This window comes from Engystomops pustulosus, chromosome 11 (assembly GCF_040894005.1).
Source record: "Engystomops pustulosus chromosome 11, aEngPut4.maternal, whole genome shotgun sequence".
Lineage (NCBI taxonomy): Eukaryota > Metazoa > Chordata > Amphibia > Anura > Leptodactylidae > Engystomops > Engystomops pustulosus.
Genome location: NC_092421.1, coordinates 54716580 through 54736522, shown reverse-complemented (window position 1 = coordinate 54736522; position 19943 = coordinate 54716580). Strand labels below are relative to the sequence as shown.

The window sequence follows — 19943 nt, the reverse complement described above, 5'->3', positions numbered from 1 at the left end:
CGATAAAAGACACTAACTGGTGCGCCATCTTCACTATGTCATAACGGAAGGGTTTAGCGGAACCTACTGAACGCGAGTGTGAACTGAGTCTAATGATCTAAAGGAGGACTGAACTTGCAGGACTGGGTGTAGAATTACTTGGCTTTGCGGCTGCCCCCCAGCCCCAATCTATATCAGAAACCTCTAGATCAGTAGTTCTCAACCTGTGGGTCGGGACCCCAGCGGGGGTCGAACGACTAAAACCGGGGGTCGCCTAAAGCCATCGGAGCCGCAATTTTACTGTGTTTTTACTGCGAGTTGCATGGTTTGGGGTCACCACAGCATGAGGAACTGTATTGTGGGGTCACAGCATTAGAAAGGTTGAGAACCACTGCTCTAGATATATTGGGCGTGTGCATCCACTTGTGTATGATAAATCCCCCCCCTCCCTTATGATTTTAGCAACCTCCTGTGGAATCCTTTTACCTATAATTTTATTTAATTGTATTGGACAACCCCTTTTATGGCCCAAAATACAAGGAGTGTAGACAATTTATTATCAGGTGTTGTGCAAGTCCGCCACAACTTTATGTAATGTTTGCCTTTTTCTTTCCACAGTTCAATGGCTGTGAGCAGTCTGGAGCCAGAACTCCGAGAATCCATCCGGAACCAATATGGAGACAAAGTTCAATATGTCTATTTTAATAAAGGCTTGTAACCTCTGGACGTGAACTCTTCCGAAACGGATAAAAATGAGTTTTATCTATTGAATCTGAATTATTTTATGAACCTCCAATATACAAAAAAAACAGGGCAAGACAATTTTAACCACTTTGAAGGATTTATATTCGACTCCTCATGACAAGAGGTGATATTTTTTACAGTTGTGCAAATCTAAGCAGATGATATTCTTGCTGCAGGGAAAATGGGCTCATCACAGGTAGACAAGGCGACTGGGACGATCCACATGTCATAGTGTTGGTAGACAGACAATGTACTTCATGTTGGTCTGTAACCAAAATTGCCTTTTCCTTTGCATTCAGCGCACTGCACAGCAATAAAACGAATGTGGATACCCGCATATCTGTGTATACAACCTTCTATCACTTTTACCCAGTTTACATCATACCTTTAACAAAGAGTGTGACTGCACATAAAATTACTACAACTCTCATCCTGCATATATGGACACAACACAGTACTACTACTCCTATTTTGAATATATGGGCACAGCACAGTACTTTTACCTCATTTTTGCAAACAAACACTATTACCATTGAATAGAAAACACTACTACCCCTATTATACTTAAGAAAAGGGTATTGCATAGTATTACTACTCCTATGCTGAATATATTGGCATTGGATAATACTACTACTCTTAGGCTACATTCACACTAACGTATGGGGGGCGTATATACGGCCGACGTATATACGGCCGATATACGTCCCCCATACACTTCTATGAGCGCACGGCACCCTACGGGAGCGGTACGGTGCCGCACACGTGCGGCACCGTACCGTTCCGTACCCGGGAAAAAGATAGGACCTGTCCTATCTTTTCCCGTAATACGGCGCCGTGCGCCATAGGTTGCTATGGAGAGGGGCGGGGGTGAGCTGCGCTCACCTCCTCCTCCTCTCCCCGTACACTGCCGTTGCCCGCTACGGTACGGTACGGGCGGGCGGGCAACGGCAGTGTGAATATAGCCTTATTCTGTATATAAGGGTGCTGCACATTACTCGTATAGCCTTTGCACTGGGCTTGCACAAGCATTAAAATGGCTCATTAACTGTAATACCAAAAGAAATAAATCACAAAATACACATGTATGTAGGTATACATTAAGTTGATCCCAATGTATGTCATGCTTATTGCGTTGTAGATCCCTGCAAAGTCGGACCACTCTTGCTTTAAGATGACGACATCAAAGCATGATAATCCAGGGACACTTACTCATAGATCCAGGCACTGTGACTGTGGTAATCTTCTTATATTTGTTTTCCAATCAACTTTTAAAATGGTGCTAATGAGCCAGGGCTCTAGGGGGGGAAGGAGTTATTAGAGCCCCGCCACGCTGCATATTCACAGACTGAGAGGGGGAAGATGATGTAATAATCTTTAAAGACGGGGCCTGTTAACAGCCCTCCACATTGGGAGGGGGGGTGTTCCTTGCACAGTGTATGCCGCAGAGTGGAGGGGTTCCGGTACCGCCCCAGAGCTCTTCAGGCCTGTTAGCCTGAAAAAGTTGATTATAGAAGGAAGGAGGCCTCTGTCTATATTAAGGCCAAAAGTTGAAGTAGGACTGTAAAAACTGGGCAAATAAGGGACGCTATAGAGAATAATGCAGCTATAAGGGTTACAGTATTCTCCTAGCACACGTCTGCTGAGCAGTACATGAGATGTAGCTACATTCCTACCACTACAATCAGAAAAGATGTAACTGCACTGTATTAATTTCTCACTGTTAACAACTTGGATGCAGATCTACTACAGTATACATAGCTTTTTTATTAAGCCAGTACAGGCGTTTTGGATCAGGCATTGATACACATGTCCCAAATTCAAGAAGCCTAATGTGAGATTACCACCAAACCAGTATATCCATTCCAGAAGGAACAGATTTCCAACTGTAGACAGCGCTGTTTAGACGTAGTTGCATCTCTTCAGTACTGTGTAGGCTAAGTGAGAGGCTATTGACTAGGGCAGTGATGGCTAACCTATGACACACGTGTCAGTGCTGACACGCCTAGCCATTTTCAGTGACACGTGGCCACCAGAGAGTTAGGTTTCATCCTCGGCTCCTACACGGCCAGGTGAAGTAGCCGGGAGGCTGAGAGATTGTCATGCACTGAGCTCACAGCACTTCCTCCTCCTCTTCTTCCACCGGTCCGGCCCCTCCCCCTGTGTGAGCTGTGCCTCGTGTCTCCAGTCAGCACAGGTATCATCCCGGGGCTCAGCACCAGGAGAGGTGACCCGGCCATCAACTCCCGAAACTCCTCTGCAGCTCTTGATAGTTGTGCTGGGGGGAGTTGTTGTAGTAGGTCACCTCTACACTGACCATCTCCACAGCAGGGATGAGGGAGGACAACCACTCATCATACATACAAGACATCATACAGTGATTAAGGTCAGTGTACTGTATGATAGAAGACATCTGGACTTGTGTGTCAGTTTTGTGACGTACAAGCCCTAAATAATCACAACGCCTTGCAAACCGCCAGACATTGCGATTATTTTGCTCCTCATGAAGGAGATGTGGACAGTGGCGCCTGCACCTCGCTATAACCTGTGAACTTTCATGACAAAGTTTGCAGGTTACTAAGCAATTCCACACCTGTCTGATTGTAACCGGTCTATTACAATGTGCGATTTGCACAAAGTAATAAATGATGTGGGAAATCCCCATATACTGCCATACTGTAGTACATGGTAGGATCAATTAGACAAACTAGCGTTAAAGTACCCTAGAAGTTAAATAATTATACATGTTTGTTATTTAAACTATAAATATCACAAAATTATGTTTTTTTTTCTCAAGGTGACACACCACCCGAGTTATGCTCGGTTTTTTGGTGAATTTTGACACACCAAGCTCAAAAGGTTGCCCATCACTGGACTAGGGTAAGAAAGTATGAGTTCTCCTTATGGAGACTTTGCCAATTAAGGCCGCCTTGTAGGCATTTTGAGACTTATAACCATTAGGGAGCAAATAAGTTTTCCTAGGGAGCAAATACGTTTTCCAGGATGTGACAAGGAAAAAATAGGCATTGTTTTCCTTGTCCCATCCTGGAAAACGTATTTGCATATATACATCCTGGTTATGTAAGCAGAAAATGGTAAATGGGGATTGTGTAGGGTGAGCTTAACACTGTGTAAAGGATGCATTTGGGTGTTCTGTAGTTATCCCTATTATGGGTTCCCTCTAACAGTTTAGGCATTGAGGGTCACACTTTGGGGGCCACAGATGTGTTAGAGCCATCTTTAAAAGCTGAGCCTGGCCAGAAGTTACGGAATCCTCTTCAGCCACATAGGACAATAGGACGACACCCATTATCTGTGGAGGACATAGATTAGCTGAAGCAGGGCCTGTAGGGCCAGATAGACTGACTACAGTCATGGCCATAAGTTTTCAGAATGACGCAAATATTATATTTTCACATGATCTGTTGCCCTGTGGTTTGTCAGATGTTTTTATAACATACAGAAATACAAGTGCAATCATATTATGAGTAACAAAAGCTTTTATTGACAGTTAGAAGGAGTTACTGCAGCAAGTCAATATTTGCAGTGTTGACCCTTCTTCTTCAGGACCTCAGCAATTCTCCCTGGCAACTCTCAATCAACTTCTGGACCAAATCCTGACTGTCAGCCGTCCATTCTTGCACAATTAATGCTTGCATTTTGTCACAATTTGTTGGTTTTTGTTTGTCCACCCGTCTCTTGATGATTGACCACAAGTTCTCAACGGGATTAAGATCTGGGGAGTTTCCAGGCCATGGACCCAAAATCTATATGTTTTGTTCCCTGAGCCATTTAGTTATCACCTTTGCTTTATGGGAAAGTGCTCCATCATGCTGGAAAAGGCATTGTTGATCACCAGACTGCTCTTGGACGGTTGGGAGAAGTTGCTCTTGGAGGACATTCTGGTACCATTCTTTATTCATGGATGTGTTTTAGGCAAGACTGTGAGTGAGCCGATTCCCTTGGCTGAGAAGCCGCCCCACACATGAATGGTTGCAGGATGCTTTACAGTTGGCATGAGACAAGACTGGTGGTATTGCTAACCTTGTCTTCTCCGAACAAGCTGTTTTCCAGATGTTCCAAACAATAGGAAAGGGGATTCATCAGAGAAAAAAACTTTACCCCAGTCCTCAGTTGTCCACTCCCTGTACCTTTGGCAGAATATCAGTCTGCCCCTGATGTTTTTTTCTGGAGGCCAGGCCTTTCTCCAAGAGTCTCTGCAGTCTCACAGTGCGTGCAGATGCACTCACACCTGCCTATTGCCATTCCTGAGCAAGGTAAGTTTTTAGCAATAAAAGATTGCTTTTTTAAAGATTACTACTGTATTGGTATTTTGTATTTTTTGGGCATTGGCACTATAAGCGCTCCACGAGCACTCCGTTCCTTTTTACTTTCCCGTATATACTGTTACTACCGACCCCTCTGGGAGTCCTGGATTTTGGCGTTGTGTGAGCTGCTCAATTTAGCTGGCAACCCTACCATTATACCTACCCCTTAAGACCTTACCATTCTGGACATTGGGACTTGCCCACCGTGGACTTGGACCTATCTTTATATTATATGCCTTGATACCAAGAAGATTTAAGGTGAGCACCCTTGATCATTGCACCATATCTACCGTTTTTCTGACGATATCACCCGAGGCATCGTCCGGTGTTGTTTTCCTTTTTTTCCCTACCTCCTGTATCTGAGCAAGCTCTGCACTGCTGGTAGCCCGATCCCCAAGCTGAAACACTTTTAAGAGATGGTCCTGGCGCTTGCTGGTCCTTCTTGGGCGCCTTGGAGCCTATTTGGCAACAATGGAACCTCTCTCCTTGAATTCCTTGATGATGCGATAGATTGGTGACTGAGGTGCAATCTTTCTAGCTGCGATACTCTTCCCTGTTAGGCCAGTTTTGTGCAGTGCAATTATGACTTCTTTAGAGATAACCATGGTTAACAGAAGAGAAACAATGATGCCAAGCACCAGTATCCTTTTAAAGTGTCCAGTGGTGATTCTTACTTAATCGTGACAGATTGATCTCCAGCCCTGTCCTCCTCAACACCCACACCTGTGTTAATGGAGCAATCACTGAAACGATGTTAGCTTCTCCTTTTAATTGCTGTTAAGCTGATCACTCTTTTATAACATTCTGGAGTATATGCAAATTGCCATAATAAAACCTGATGCAGTAGACTTTTGGCCATGACTGTATGACATTCTGGACAGTACGTCTTCTATATATGGAATAATCGGCTTCCATTTTTACACTGGTATCTGGAATATTCATTACATCTAAGTCTTGGAAGCCTTACTTACAGATTTATAAAGTTTTTCTTTTCGCTCTTGTGTTTAGGTCATGTGGCTCTTAATGCCCTCAAATAATATTGATTATTTTTCTTTTGCAAAAAGCGTAGAAAGTGCATTGAAGTCAGCGGGGAATAGCTGCGTTCACAGGGATTTTGTACTTTGGATTTTAGTCAGTAGTTGTAAAGCTTCTTATTTTGCAACTTGCTGAGTTACTTGGAATGACTGATTTTGATAATATGTTATTAATCTGCAAAAAGTATTAAAATGATAATAATCTGTCATATATTTCATGTTTTAAAGTAAACAGGGTTATAGGGCAGTACAGAAGAACATATTAGCCACAGCTTTTAAAAAGTGATTATTTAGAGGGTTATTATTCACCCCCGCCCCCAAAGGGGTTTCCATTTAAGTAAAATCTGTAAAATGAACAATCCTCCTATAGAAAAACAAAATCTTTACTCTCTAAAGAAATCCTCCACTGTGGGTCATGCACAGCAGGAACGCTAACGGCCAACCCGCAGAGATTTACAGTCGTACCATTATACAAATCCCATCCAGATGATGCATAAAAAACCCTGCAGCTTCAAACAATTTAAGAATCTGCATCTTGTCAATTATTACTGAAAAATCTCTATACAGTATTTAGGGAGCAGATTGAATATCCCCCCTCCCCCCGCACAGGTAAGAAGATTCTGCAACAATCTGTCCAGAATGTGTGTGTATATGTGTATATATATATAATGTTTCCATTTTAAAAAATAGCATTGGGGTAATTTATAATACGCCGGTGCCCGTCCCCCTCAGCATACCAGGCACATCAGGTTATATAGATATATATGACTGTCATACAAAAATTGCACTAAAATCTGTGAACATTTAGTCCTATTCGTTTGTGGGCTACCAGGAACACCCCACGCCTACTCCCCCGCCTCCAGCCATGCCCCCTTAAAGGAAATCTACCCTCTGATTTCATGCCTTATAAACTAAACATACCTTGAGAATGCTGTAGCTACACTGATGCAGAAACATATCTTGTTTAATCCCTGAGTTGAGTGGTTTTGCTGAAAAAACAATTATAACATTCATGACCTTGGGAAAGCTGGATTGTATACTGGCTAACACATTACACTGAGCTTCCTGAACTGTCCAGACAGGACTAATTAACCTGAGCTGTATCATTCACACACAGAAGCTTGGGAATGGTGCAGGGATTGATTACTTCTGTCTGACGGGCACAACTCAGTGAATACATCATTCTCTCGAGCAGTGCATACTTAAAGGGGTTGTCTGAGTTTAAAAAAAAAAATATGTGGCCGGGAGCGGGCTGCCTAAAACAATAAAGCTGTACTTACCTTCCGGTGCCCTCCGGTATCCAGCGCTGCTGTCGCTCCGGTCCGGGCGCCATGTAAACAAACATGGCCGCCGGAGCAGCGCTGCATTCAGCTTCTGGCCGGCCGTGGCCGGGTACGTCTATCCGTCCCTATGCACAGCATTGTGTATGGGGGCCGGAAGGTTGTCGGGTCCGGTCGGAAGCTGAATGCAGCGCTGCTCCAGCGGCCATGTTTGTTTACATGGCGCCTGGACCGGAGCGACAGCAGCGCTGGATACCGGAGGGCACCGGAAGTTAAGTACAGCTTTATTGTTTTAGGCAGCCCGCTCCCGGCCACATATATTTTTTTTTCAAAACTCGGACAACCCCTTTAATGTAAGATTTGGCGTAAAGTGGGAAATAATCGTAATTACTGGGGGTTTGAAAGTAATTGTGCTTATTTCGGACTTGTACATCAGAAAACTGACGTACAAGTCTTTATAAATATCCCCCATAGTCTACGTAGGTTGGGAAGCCGATTTAATATCTAAACGGTGGTCAGTGGGTAATATGCTTGTATAAAACGGTGAAATATGCAAATACATTTTCCAGGACGCCTTCTGGAAAACATTACCTCATTTTGCTACGTTGTAAGGTAGCCACCTTAACATCAAGCATGACGGATCGACGCAATGACTGACACATAGCATGAATACAACTGGTGAGACGCCCCTTTTTTAATATCAGATGATAGTGTCAGGATTGCTTTCTAATTACTGATAGATTTCAGCTGGTGTCGTGACTTGTTATGGCTTTTTGCAGCTCTCTTTCTTCATGTTTTCAGTAGGTTTTCACTGTGTCTTATCTCATTATCATGGACTTTAAAGGCTGTGTTCACAGTGTAATTAGGCAAGTCTCCTCTCCTCAACTTCTGTATTTTAAAACACATGCATTTTTTAACGGACTGCATAAAAACGGCACAAAAACTGGTTCAAAACGCCATGTGTGCCACCACCCTAAGGGTGATGCCACACATTTGGGGGGATTTAACAATGTGTCTCAGGTTCCGCCAGTTTCTACCGGTCTTTTGCTGCGCCAGATTTACACTGTGATGTTGAATCCTGGTGCAGTATAAAATTGGAGGTTTCTACTTTAGGCCGGCGCCACACAGGGCGCTTTGTCTGCGCTTGCAAACGCTGTGTGGCGCCGGCCTTAGACCTAATTTTAGTTGGTCTCAACTGTGTGCCAGAATTTTGGGCGCACGGACGATTTCCTACAAGTAAGCCCCTCTCTCACGAGCCATCTTACAGAGGCCATGCCCCCATATGCGGACAATTCGGGAAAGTGACAAAAAAAAGAGTCTAAATGCCTTGACAACTGTGGTGCAAGGTATTTTAGACAGTATTTTTGGTGCAAAACCACCAGAATTGTGGAGCAAGTGAGTTTATAAATCCCCCCCTTTGCGTATTTGAACCGTTTAAAAGCATGCGTTTTTAAAACAGACATGCGTTTGACTGATTTGAACCTGTTTTATCTTCATTGTTAGAAGTGTAGGCAGCTGTGAAACACATGATAAACATACAAAAATGCACGCGTTTTTAAAACTGATTGAAAACGCATGCTTTAAAACGGACCAAAAAACGTGACGTGTGGCATCACCCTGAGGGCGCGTTCACACTTTTTCACATTTTTATTGCGTTTGAAACTCATTACAACAGCGGATGAGAGGTAATCTGCCTAATTACATTACTGTTTACGTTTATTAACACAGTATTAGGCTACATTCACACACATGTATGGGGGATGTATATACGGCCGACGTATATACGGCCGATATACGTCCCCCATACACTCCTATGGGCTCACGGCCCTGTACGGGAGCGGTACGGTGCAGCACACGTGCAGCACCGTACCGCTCCGTAGCACGGGAAAAGATAGGACATGTCCTATCTTTTCCCGTATTACGGCGCCGTGCGCTGTATCTCCCTGTGGAGAGGGGCGGGGGTGAGCAGTGTTCATCCCCTGCTCCTCTCCGCAGCGCCGATGTATGCCCGCCGTACTACGGTACGGCGGGCATACATCGTGTGAATGTAGCCTTAAAGTGTGTTAACAAAACGCATGCGCTAACATCACGTTTACGATGCATTTTGTAAATAGAAATGTTAACAGTAATGTAATTAGGCAAATCACGTCTCCTCAGCTGTTGTAATGTGTTTCAAACGCAATGGAAATGTAGGCCAAAATGCACCCTGTGAATGCGCCCTAAGGGTGAACCACCCACCGGGGTGGAAACTCCTGCGATCGGGAACGAGCCGCCGGTGTTTTGCATTAAATCAACGCATAGAAACGCAGATGCGTTTGCAAACGCAGACAAAGCGGCATATGTGACATCACCCTAAGGCTTGATTTATTTTCCAGCATGAATTGGATAAGTAGTTACTGACATCTGGCAAAAATTTTATATCCATAGCAACTTTTAGGGTGATGTCACACATGGCGTTTTAAGGCCGTTTTTGGGCTGTTTTTAGTGCGTTTTCAGATCATAAAAAAATGCATGCGTTTTTTGAAAACGTGTGTGTTTTTATCCGTTTTAAATTGCGCAAATTCGGAAAACCGGACAAAAACTTACACATTTTCAAAACACATTTTTTTACGTTCTAAAACGACCTAAAAACGCCATGTGTGACATCAGCCTTAGAAATATCACTTGTCCTGAATTCTTATTTCAGCCACTGTTTATGTCAAACTGTTTTAGCCACACGTGGTGAGAGGTGCAGGTACATTCTGAACGAGGGTTTGCATTATACCATAATGCTTTATTCAAGTTTTATTTATTTGTAGCGGACATAAATTAAAGTGCATGAAACAATCACATATAGGTTGTACATAAAAATCTAGGTAACATTTTTAGTTGGCTTCTAAGATCTGCTGAATCATCAGGAAAGTTTTATACAGAATAAAGTTTATAGATAACACCACAGAATATAAGGCAGATGCTTATCAGAACAGATGATGGAGAAGGGTGAATAAGGATAAAGCAAAGGTGTTTATGGCTCTTGGAAAAGAAATTGACAAGGCAGAAACGTTGGAGAAATAATCCCTCCATCTCTACTTTGTTCTCTGATATTTTGTTGGAAGCTATTTTATTCTGACCAAATAGTCAATCTGTCTTAACTCTTTGCACTCATTTAACTATCCAATATTTGTTTTGTGGTCAGGGAGTCGGGGTGCGGTCACAAGTTGCGTTTTGGTTGCGTTTTAATTGCTTTTTGAAACACATTACAACAGCTGAGGACAGGTGATTTGCCTGATTACATTACTGTTAACATTTGCGTTTATAAAATGCATCGTAAATGCAATGTTAACGCATGTGTTTTGTTCATGCATGTGTTAACCTGGCCATTTTGTTAACACAAATCACCTCTCCCCAGCATTTCAAAATGCAATGTATGACCGCACCCCCAGAGTTCTCCTTAGGCCGGTGGCACACGTGGCGTTTTGAACCTGTTTTGGGCAGTTTAAAGCATTCCGTTAGAAAAACTCATGCGTTTTTTTTTTTAAAAAAGTGTATCTGTTTTTACAGTTTTTGTCCATTTTTCCCAATTATCATAATTATAAACGGACAAAGACTGAAAAAACTCATGCGTTTTTGAAAATGCATCATTTTTTTTTTTTTTTAAACGCAACTGTTTTTTAAAGGACTGCTTGAAAATGGCCCAAAAACTGGTTCAAAACGTCACGTGTGCCACCACCCTTACGGAGACTTTGCAAATTAAGGCCGCTTTGTAGGCGGTTTCTTGGAAATATGCAAATAAGTTTTCCAGGATGGAACGAAGAAAACCACGCCTCTTTTGCTACCTTGTAAGTCAGCCTCCTTATCATCAAGCTTGACTTATAAGAAGCCTAATGACATCTTGTGGGGTTAAAGTCAAACCAGTATATCAATTCAAGAAGGAGGGTGATGGTATGGAGGAGAGGAAGAATACATGAGGGGAGACCCCCCCCCCCCCCCCGAGACTCACCACAAGGTGCTGGCAGGGAGCCAGGTAATGTGAATTTAACTTATATAAAGTACTGAAATGATTCAGAATGCTGACAAAGACATTTTTTAATTCAGCATAGCATAGGTTATTGGAACCTGAAAATGGCTCAAAGTGACATTCTGGGGACAGGTTCACTTTAAAGGGGCGCTGCCTCCGGATATACCGGAGATAATGATAATGACCTATCTAGTATCCTCTCTTTTATGTGAATTTTCTTCCATTAACCTACAAAAAAAACTCCTCCCAAGTCATGTGAAAATGAGTAAAGTAGAATAATTTTCTGCCTGAGTTTATATTATAGTATATATTTTTATGGCTTTCAAAATGACCATTATAAATAAATTCCCTAGTGTGTGATGGTGGTTTTGATATATAATGGAGCACATTTACTTATCTGGTCCGAGGAGTTCACGAAAGTGTGATTCATTAAGATCGTGCGCCCGAAATATTACATGCGTCGCTTCCCCGCTAAGGTCCGAAAGAGTTCACCTTCTTCTTCCTGGTGCATGTAAGTGCATTGTCTTGTGACACAATTTGAAACTTTAATCCCGCACTTAGTCTGAATCAGTTGGACTATTAACATTTGCGTTTACAAAATACTGCATAAACACAATGTTAACGCAGAATGCAAACACATTGTTAACACCTGCATTCACATCACGTTTAAACTGCGTTTTATAAAGGCAAATGTTAACCATAATGTAATTGGGCAAATCACCTCTCCTCAGCTGTTGTAATGTATTTCAAAACGCAATGAAAATGCAACCAAAACACAACGTGTGACCGCGCCCTAAGAGTGCTAAATGTTGGATCAGAGTTGGACTGGATCCAGCAGCTCTAATGAACCCCTAGAGACCCGGAAGTCTTTATTGCTCCCTTTTCTTTAGGCTACATTCAGACAGCCGTATGAGGGAGTATATACCGCCAACGTATATGCGGACGATATACACTCACCGGCCACTTTATTAGGTACACCTGTCCGACTGCTCGTTAACACTTAATTTCTAATCAGCCAATCACATGGCGGCAACTCAGTGCATTTAGGCATGTAGACATGGTCAAGACAATCTCCTGCAGTTCAAACCGAGCATCAGTATGGGGAAGAAAGGTGATTTGAGTGCCTTTGAACGTGGCACTCTAGGGTTTACAGAGAATGGTCCGAAAAAACCATCCAGTGAGCGGCAGTTCTGTGGGCGGAAATGCCTTGTTGATGCCAGAGGTCAGTGGAGAATGGGCAGACTGGTTCGAGCTGATAGAAAGGCAACAGTGACTCAAATCGCCACCCGTTACAACCAAGGTAGGCAGAAGAGCATCTCTGAACGCACAGTACGTCGAACTTTGAGGCAAATGGGCTACAGCAGCAGAAGACCACACCGGGTGCCACTCCTTTCAGCTAAGAACAGGAAACTGAGGCTACAATTTGCACAAGCTCATCGAAATTGGACAGTAGAAGATTGGAAAAACGTTGCCTGGTCTGATGAGTCTCGATTTCTGCTGTCACATTCGGATGGTAGGGTCAGAATTTGGCGTCAACAACATGAAAGCATGGATCCATCCTGCCTTGTATCAACGGTTCAGGCTGGTGGTGGTGGTGTCATGATGTGGGGAATATTTTCTTGGCACTCTTTGGGCCCCTTGGTACCAATTGAGCATCATTGCAACGCCACAGCCTACCTGAGTATTGTTGCTGACCATGTCCATCCCTTTATGACCACAATGTCCCCAACATCTGATGGCTACTTTCAGCAGGATAATGCGCCATGTCATAAAGCTGGAATCATCTCAGACTGGTTTCTTGAACATGACAATGAGGTCACTGTACTCAAATGGCCTCCACAGTCACCAGATCTCAATCCAATAGAGCATCTTTGGGATGTGGTGGAACCGACAAATCTGCGGCAACTGTGTGATGCCATCATGTCAATACGGACCAAAATCTCTGAGGAATGCTTCCAGCACCTTGTTGAATCTATGCCATGAAGAATTGAGGCAGTTCTGAAGGCAAAAGGGGGTCCGACCCGTTACTAGCATGATGTACCTAATAAAGTGGGCAGTGAGTGTACGTCCCCCATAGACGGCAACGGGTGCACGGCGCACTACGGGAGCGGTATGGTGCGGCACCGTACCACTGCATATCCTGTGAAAAGATAGGACATGTCCTATCTTTTCACAGCATACGGACCCATGCGCCATATATCCCCAGAGAGTAGCCGGGGTGAGCAGCGCTCGCCTCCTCCTCCTCTCAATGCGCGCCGATGTGTGCCCGCCGTGCTACGGTACGGCGGGCAACAGGCGTCTGAATGAAGTCTTAGTCTCAGACCCGCTCCGGCTTCCGTGATTAGTGCGGGAGCAGAAGAAAACTGCAGCGACGGTGACGTCTTTCGTCGGGGACAAGTTAAACAATCGTTTAATAGCAAGTAAGAAAGATTTGGATATAAGAATCCAAAATCTTTTTTGGTATAAAAATAGGGGGCAATTGTTCAATGAATATTCGATTTCTCCCTCATATGGAATTCCTTTTATTTTCCTCTGTTCTAGTAGCAAACACAATCTGCATATGCTTTAATATATTTAGAAGACTTCATGACTTCAAGAAACCATTCCTCATTATCTCCAAAACCATGAAGCTCCAAACGTCTTCAGACAGTGACCTTCCATATACTGAGGTGTTCCCTCTCGGGCAAGCATCAGAGCTTGTTAGCTTTCACATCAAATAACCCGCCTGCTGAACTCTGTATCTTTCTTCTGGAATCGATACAACACTGGATGAATTAGATTCACATAAAATGTTAGATCACTGAAAAAGCCTTTTGTGGTTGCCACATAGCCAAAATCTAAAGCAAACAGGAATCTTTTTTTTTTTTTAAAGCGAATCCATGAACCGGTTTACATTTTCAGCAGAAGTAGGTCATGTTTCTTGGCCAGAGAGTTAAGCAAAATCCTAGCGTGACCAATTAGAAACAAAAAATGGAAATATAGGCCTTGAGACCACAATACATTATAAAACACAAGATACAAAAATATATGTCAAGCTCTAACAAAACAGCAACATATAAAAATATATTGTGCAAAATACAAGATGTCCTGGAGGGAAGAAATTTCCATAATGGCAAGGCTTCACTTGCCTTGGATTCCGGTTTGCCGGGGAGGAGGTTGGCACTTTTCGAGTATTTTTATTTATTTTTGGATAATTGATGCATAAGCTTTTAGATACATTTTGACCTTATTTTTTATTTATTGGGAATAAGATGGAAAAATAAACAGATTTTAACGAGGGGAACTGTCACCTGATTTGACCCCATGAAAATACGAGTCCCCTCATGTAGGGTATGAAATGTCCTTTCTAGAATTCCTTCTTCTCTGGGATATCTCACTTTTTTACCTATAAAAACATCTCCTCCAAAGTCATGGGAAAATGAGCAGAGAAGAGTCATATTTTGGCGGTGATGAGTCTTGTTTAGAGGCTGCAGGGGGAGCGTCACTTCAGAAACCCTTATCATTGGTACTGTAGCACCTAGAAACATGCTGGTGCCCTATTAATGATAATATCATTCACATCGCTTCAGGCTTGTGGTTCTGTGATCTAGAGAACCGGAGATACGGACAGCTAAAATCATTGTTGGAAATGTGAGCTGCTGAAAATCCAATTCTCTGATTCTGTAGCTCACTCAACAACTATCCTGATCTGAAAGGTGAGTTAAACTCTTAACTTTATTATGACACTAGAACAATGTTTCTAGGTACTGTAATACCAAAGATGGGGCCATCTGAGTTGACACCCCCCCCTTCTGCCTCTAAACTTGACTCATCTCAAGAGTCAAATATGACTCTTTTCTGCTCATTTGCATATGGCTTTGGAGGAATTTTGCTTTTACAGATAAAAAGAATAGAGATTTCACACAAAAAAGAGAATTCTAGTAAGTACATTGCATTCCCTACCTGAGGCTGCAAATAGTACGTTCCCATTAAGACTTAGTATAAGTTAAAAAGATACTTTTTGGTGATTTTTCTTTTTTGCTAAAAATAAATTCTATATAGGTATCTGTGTCATGAGTAAGGTAAGCACCACTTCTACTCATTGGGGGAGATTTATTAGAAGTGTCTGAGGTAAAACTGTCCTTGTTGCCGACGAAAACCAATCAGAACTCAGCTTCAGTTTTATAAACAGCTGTGGGAAAATGAAAGCTGAGCTCTGATTGGTTGACATGGGTAACTAGAACAGTTCTGCTCTGAGACACCTCTGATAAATCTCCCCCATTCTTGATTCATAGTACACAATTGTAGCATATGTCTTCATTTTATGTGCAGTGTTTGTAAATATTTTAAGGATCCTCTTGTATTATGTTCTGTGTACCTGCTATAGATTCAAGCCACGTAAGTATTGGGTTCCTGTGTCTCGTGAAAAAGTCATTATGCAATATGATTACTGTTTAGACATATGGTGCATAAATACATTGCTGCTTTCACATAGGCCAGGATATTGTAAACTCTACAATAATTTGGCGAAATGACATCTATAGCTGCAATGCGTCATGACTTATGAATAGGCCTTTATATGAGCGGAAGTAAACCTGAAGTTTGGGTATTGAACCCAAATGCCCCCCCCCCCCCATCAGTAACATCCAAGATTGGTGCTGGTAGCAATAACGTGTGTTATCCTTAAAATGGCCCCATGATGTCATCTGGGAGAGATGTTCCTAGAGAAAATGGCGGTCTGCTCTGGCGTTACCACCTGCTACTTGAGACTAACCTGGACTTCTGACATTGCGGTTTGGGTCCTCTTACCTCTACTTATGAATAGTAAAGATATACTGTATATACTCGAGTATAAGCTGAGTTTTCAGCACAAAAAATGTGCTGAAAAACCTCACCTCAGCTTATACTCGAGTCAAGAAGAAAAAAAAAAACTATGTACTCACATTCTGACACCCCTTGGCAGGTTCTCGGCTTTTGGTACCCGTGCGGTCTACCGCAGGGATTGTGACGTCAGCCACTCGCTGACATTCTAATGTGCGCATCGGCATCGGCACACACTATGATATCAGCGCGAGTCTGAGGTCACGATGCCGGGGGGCATCGGAAGGTGAGTACACTGTTTTTTTTTTTCAGACAGGCATTATAATGGGGGCAGGGGTTGGCAGGCTATATACTACAGGGGGCTGTCAGGCTATATACTACAGGGGGCTGTCAGGCTATATACTACAGGGGGCTGTCAGGCTATATACTACAGGGGGCTGTCAGGCTATATACTATAGGGGGCTGCCAGGCTATATACTACAAGGGCTGCCAGGCTATATACTGCCAGGCTATATACAGTCCCTATATACTATAGGGGCTGGCAGGCTATACACTATAGGGGCAGACAGGCTATATACTATAGGGGCTGGCAGACTATATACTACAGGGGCTGGCATGCTATATACTACAGGGGGCTTGCTGGCTATATATTGGGCAGCTGTGACCAATGCATTTCCCACCCTCGGCTTATACTTCAATAGTCATTAGGTTTTTCCAGTTTTTTGTGTTAAAATTAGGGGTCTCGGCTTATACTCGGGTCAGCTTATACTCGAATATATGAAACTTCTGGTCTTCACATCTTTAGATCTTTTTTTTTTTTTTGATCAAATAAATTTTTATTGAAAAACCAACAACATAGTTTTCCATTTTTCTTTTTTAAAAAAAAAAAACAAAACAACAACAGCATAAACCTTAAATCATAAAACCCCCAACCTCCCCTTCCCCCCACCCTTACCCCGCTTGGTGAGCAAAATGTCCAGAAAATACATTTATCCACAGAGTCCATGACTTAAAATTGTTTTATCCCGTTTAGGAGTATAGATTTCGAGGGAGAGTCCTTCCAAGATGTCCCTGGTTCCGGTTAGTCCCGTAGTTCACTCCATGCGTCCCAAAGCATATGATAATATATATTGATATAAATCGAACATTGTTGGTAAAAGACTAGTTGCTAGCAATCTGTGAGTCATAAACTTTCGCATAATTATCCATCACATTATCCTTTAACATGATAGTGATAACCACTACCCCACGGTGCCTCTAAGTATTCTATCTCTAATAAGAGTTAGAGGGGCTAATCCTGAAGTATCACATCTTTAGATCTTTACCAGTGCAATTGCTTCTGCAGAAAATTTGAGGAATTTTGCACATGTAGCGTTTCCTTCCCCAGTCTTGAGCTAGTGTTGTGACTTGGACCTAATTACTTAATAACAATATGAAAAATGCAGCACACATGAGGGGCACTGGTGTAAATTTGAGCGACTGTATACAATGCAACTCCAAATGTATTTTGGGGGGGGGAAAGCTACATTAGTTTACCATGTCCTTTAAATATTTCATTATTAAAGATGCCAATAAACTTGTAAAAACATTCCCCCATCTCCTAGAGCAGCGGTGGCGAACCTATGGCACGCGTGCCAGAGAGGGCACGCAGAGCCCTCACTGCTGGCACGCACTCCATCCTCCCAACCACTGCCAGGTGTGGACAACCACTGTCCCAACTCAGCTTTAAGCAGTATCGGAGCTGCGCTCTGATACTGCTAACAGCCATGACAAAGCAGAGAGCTGACACTGCATTACGCTGTCAGCGCTGGGTGCTTTTACTTTGTGTGCGCTGCAGTGATCAGCCGGTGGAATGCGGAGTCAGAGGTGAGTTTATTTTTTATTCAGGGCATCCACGGAGCATAATAGATCAGCAGGAGGGGTGATTTCCTGCCCGCACCCGCCTCTCCCCTATCGCAACCCCCTCCCTTGCCCGAACTCCGCCCACTACTGTTATTCGCCAGCCCAAACTCCGGCCGCTCTTGCTACCCCCCCCCCCCCCATCCCCTCCACTGGAACTCATGCCTCATAACCCCACTGCCCCTTACACAAGATGCTGCATTACCCCCCCAGCCCTAACTCTGGCCGCCCACCCTCTGCCCATTTACCCTACCGACCCCCGACCCCCCCCCCCCTCCCCTGGAACAACAGACACCTGAACTTCTGCCCGCCAGCAAGGCCGCCACCTTGGACAACCAAAGAGCAAGTAACATATGTATTTCTATGTATGTATTTATGTAAATACATACTATATTATATATTTATATGTGCATTTGTATATAGCAGTGTGAGGGCTTATTTTTTGCGTAACATATTTTACTTCTCATTTATTATTCCATGTCGTGTACTGGGAAGCTGGATTAATACTTTCGTGTGCGCTCCAAATCATTTGTCTCCTTTATTCTTTGGTTCGGTAAAATCACAGTGATACCAGATTTGTAGGTTTTATTGTGTTTTAATACTTTTTCAATAATTAAAACAGTGTACGAAAAAGAAAATAGTTTCGCCATCTTGTGACGCTAATAACTTTAGTGCACGGAGCTGGGGAGGTGTGATTTTTTTTTTGCTTAATGAGCCGTTGTTTTCATTGCTACCATTTTGAGGACTGCATGACCTTTTGATAACTTTTTATTACTCTTTTATGTGATGTAAAATAGTGTAAAAGTGGCGTTTCAGTGTGTATAGGACTGCTGGAATCCGAGCTCAGGCAGTCCTGTGTAAATTGATTCTAAACTAAACCGTCAGTTTTCAGGTTAAATTGCCGTACTGGCACTTTGCGATAAGTAATTAGGTTTTGGGTTGCAGTTTGGGCACTCTGTCTCTAAAAGGTTCACCATCACTGTCCTAGAGGAACAAGCAGTCTAATTAGGACACTACCACCAGTAATCTAGTGGTAGATGTCCATTAACCCCATAGCGCAATAAGACGTACCTGTACGTTTTATTGCGCATGGGGTAGTATGAAGAGGGTTCACGGGCTGAGCCCTCTTCATACACGCCGGGTGCTTGCTTCACAATGAAGCAAGCACCCGTCGTTAACACCCGCGATCGGTGCTTGTACCGATCGCGGGTGTTAACCCTTTCATCGCCGCCGGCAAAGCTGGCGGCGTGGGCGACGCCATCTTGGCTCCGATCGCCGCTCCCCGTGACGTCACGGGGAGCGGCGATCCGTTGCCATGACAGCCTCGGATCACACAATGATCCGAGGCTATCATGTTTTAGGCCATCAATTACAATGTGCGATCTGCACATTGAAATAGATGGTGTGCAAAATCCCCATATACTGCCATACTGTAGTATGGCAGTATATGGTAGGATCAATCAGACAACCTAGGGTTAAAGTACCCTAGGGAGTCTGAAAAATAGTAAAAAATTTTAATAAAAAAAAAATTAAAAATTATATTAAAAAAACCTAAAAATTCTAATCACCCCCCTTTCCCTAGAATTGATATAAATATAAATAAACAGTAAAAATCATAAACACATTAGGTATCGCCGCGTCCGAAAATGCCCGATCTATCAAAATATAAGAAGGTTTTTTACTGCGTTTAACCCCGTAACGGACAATAGTGCTCAAAGTCGCAAATGGCATTTTTTTGCCATTTTGAAAAATATAAACAATTCAATAAAAAGTGATCAAAAGGTCGTAAAAATCTAAAAATAAAAGCATTGAAAACGTCATCAAAAGTCGCAAACAATGACACCACCCACAGCTCCATACACCAAAGTATGAAAAAGTTATTAGC

At 43.0% G+C, this 19943-nt stretch overlaps 1 protein-coding gene across 3 annotated transcripts in view; it reads left to right on the top strand.

Annotated features, from left to right (window-relative positions):
* The window catches only part of SFXN2 (sideroflexin 2), a 34125-nt gene extending 33375 nt beyond the window's left edge, over window positions 1–750 (top strand). For all 3 annotated transcript variants that reach the window (XM_072131057.1, XM_072131058.1, XM_072131059.1), the window contains exon 12: window positions 598–750. In XM_072131057.1, the coding sequence (XP_071987158.1) occupies window positions 598–697 (100 nt within the window). In that variant the 3' untranslated portion in view covers window positions 698–750. The remainder of the gene's footprint in view (window positions 1–597) is intronic.
* Window positions 751–19943: the final 19193 nt, after the last annotated feature.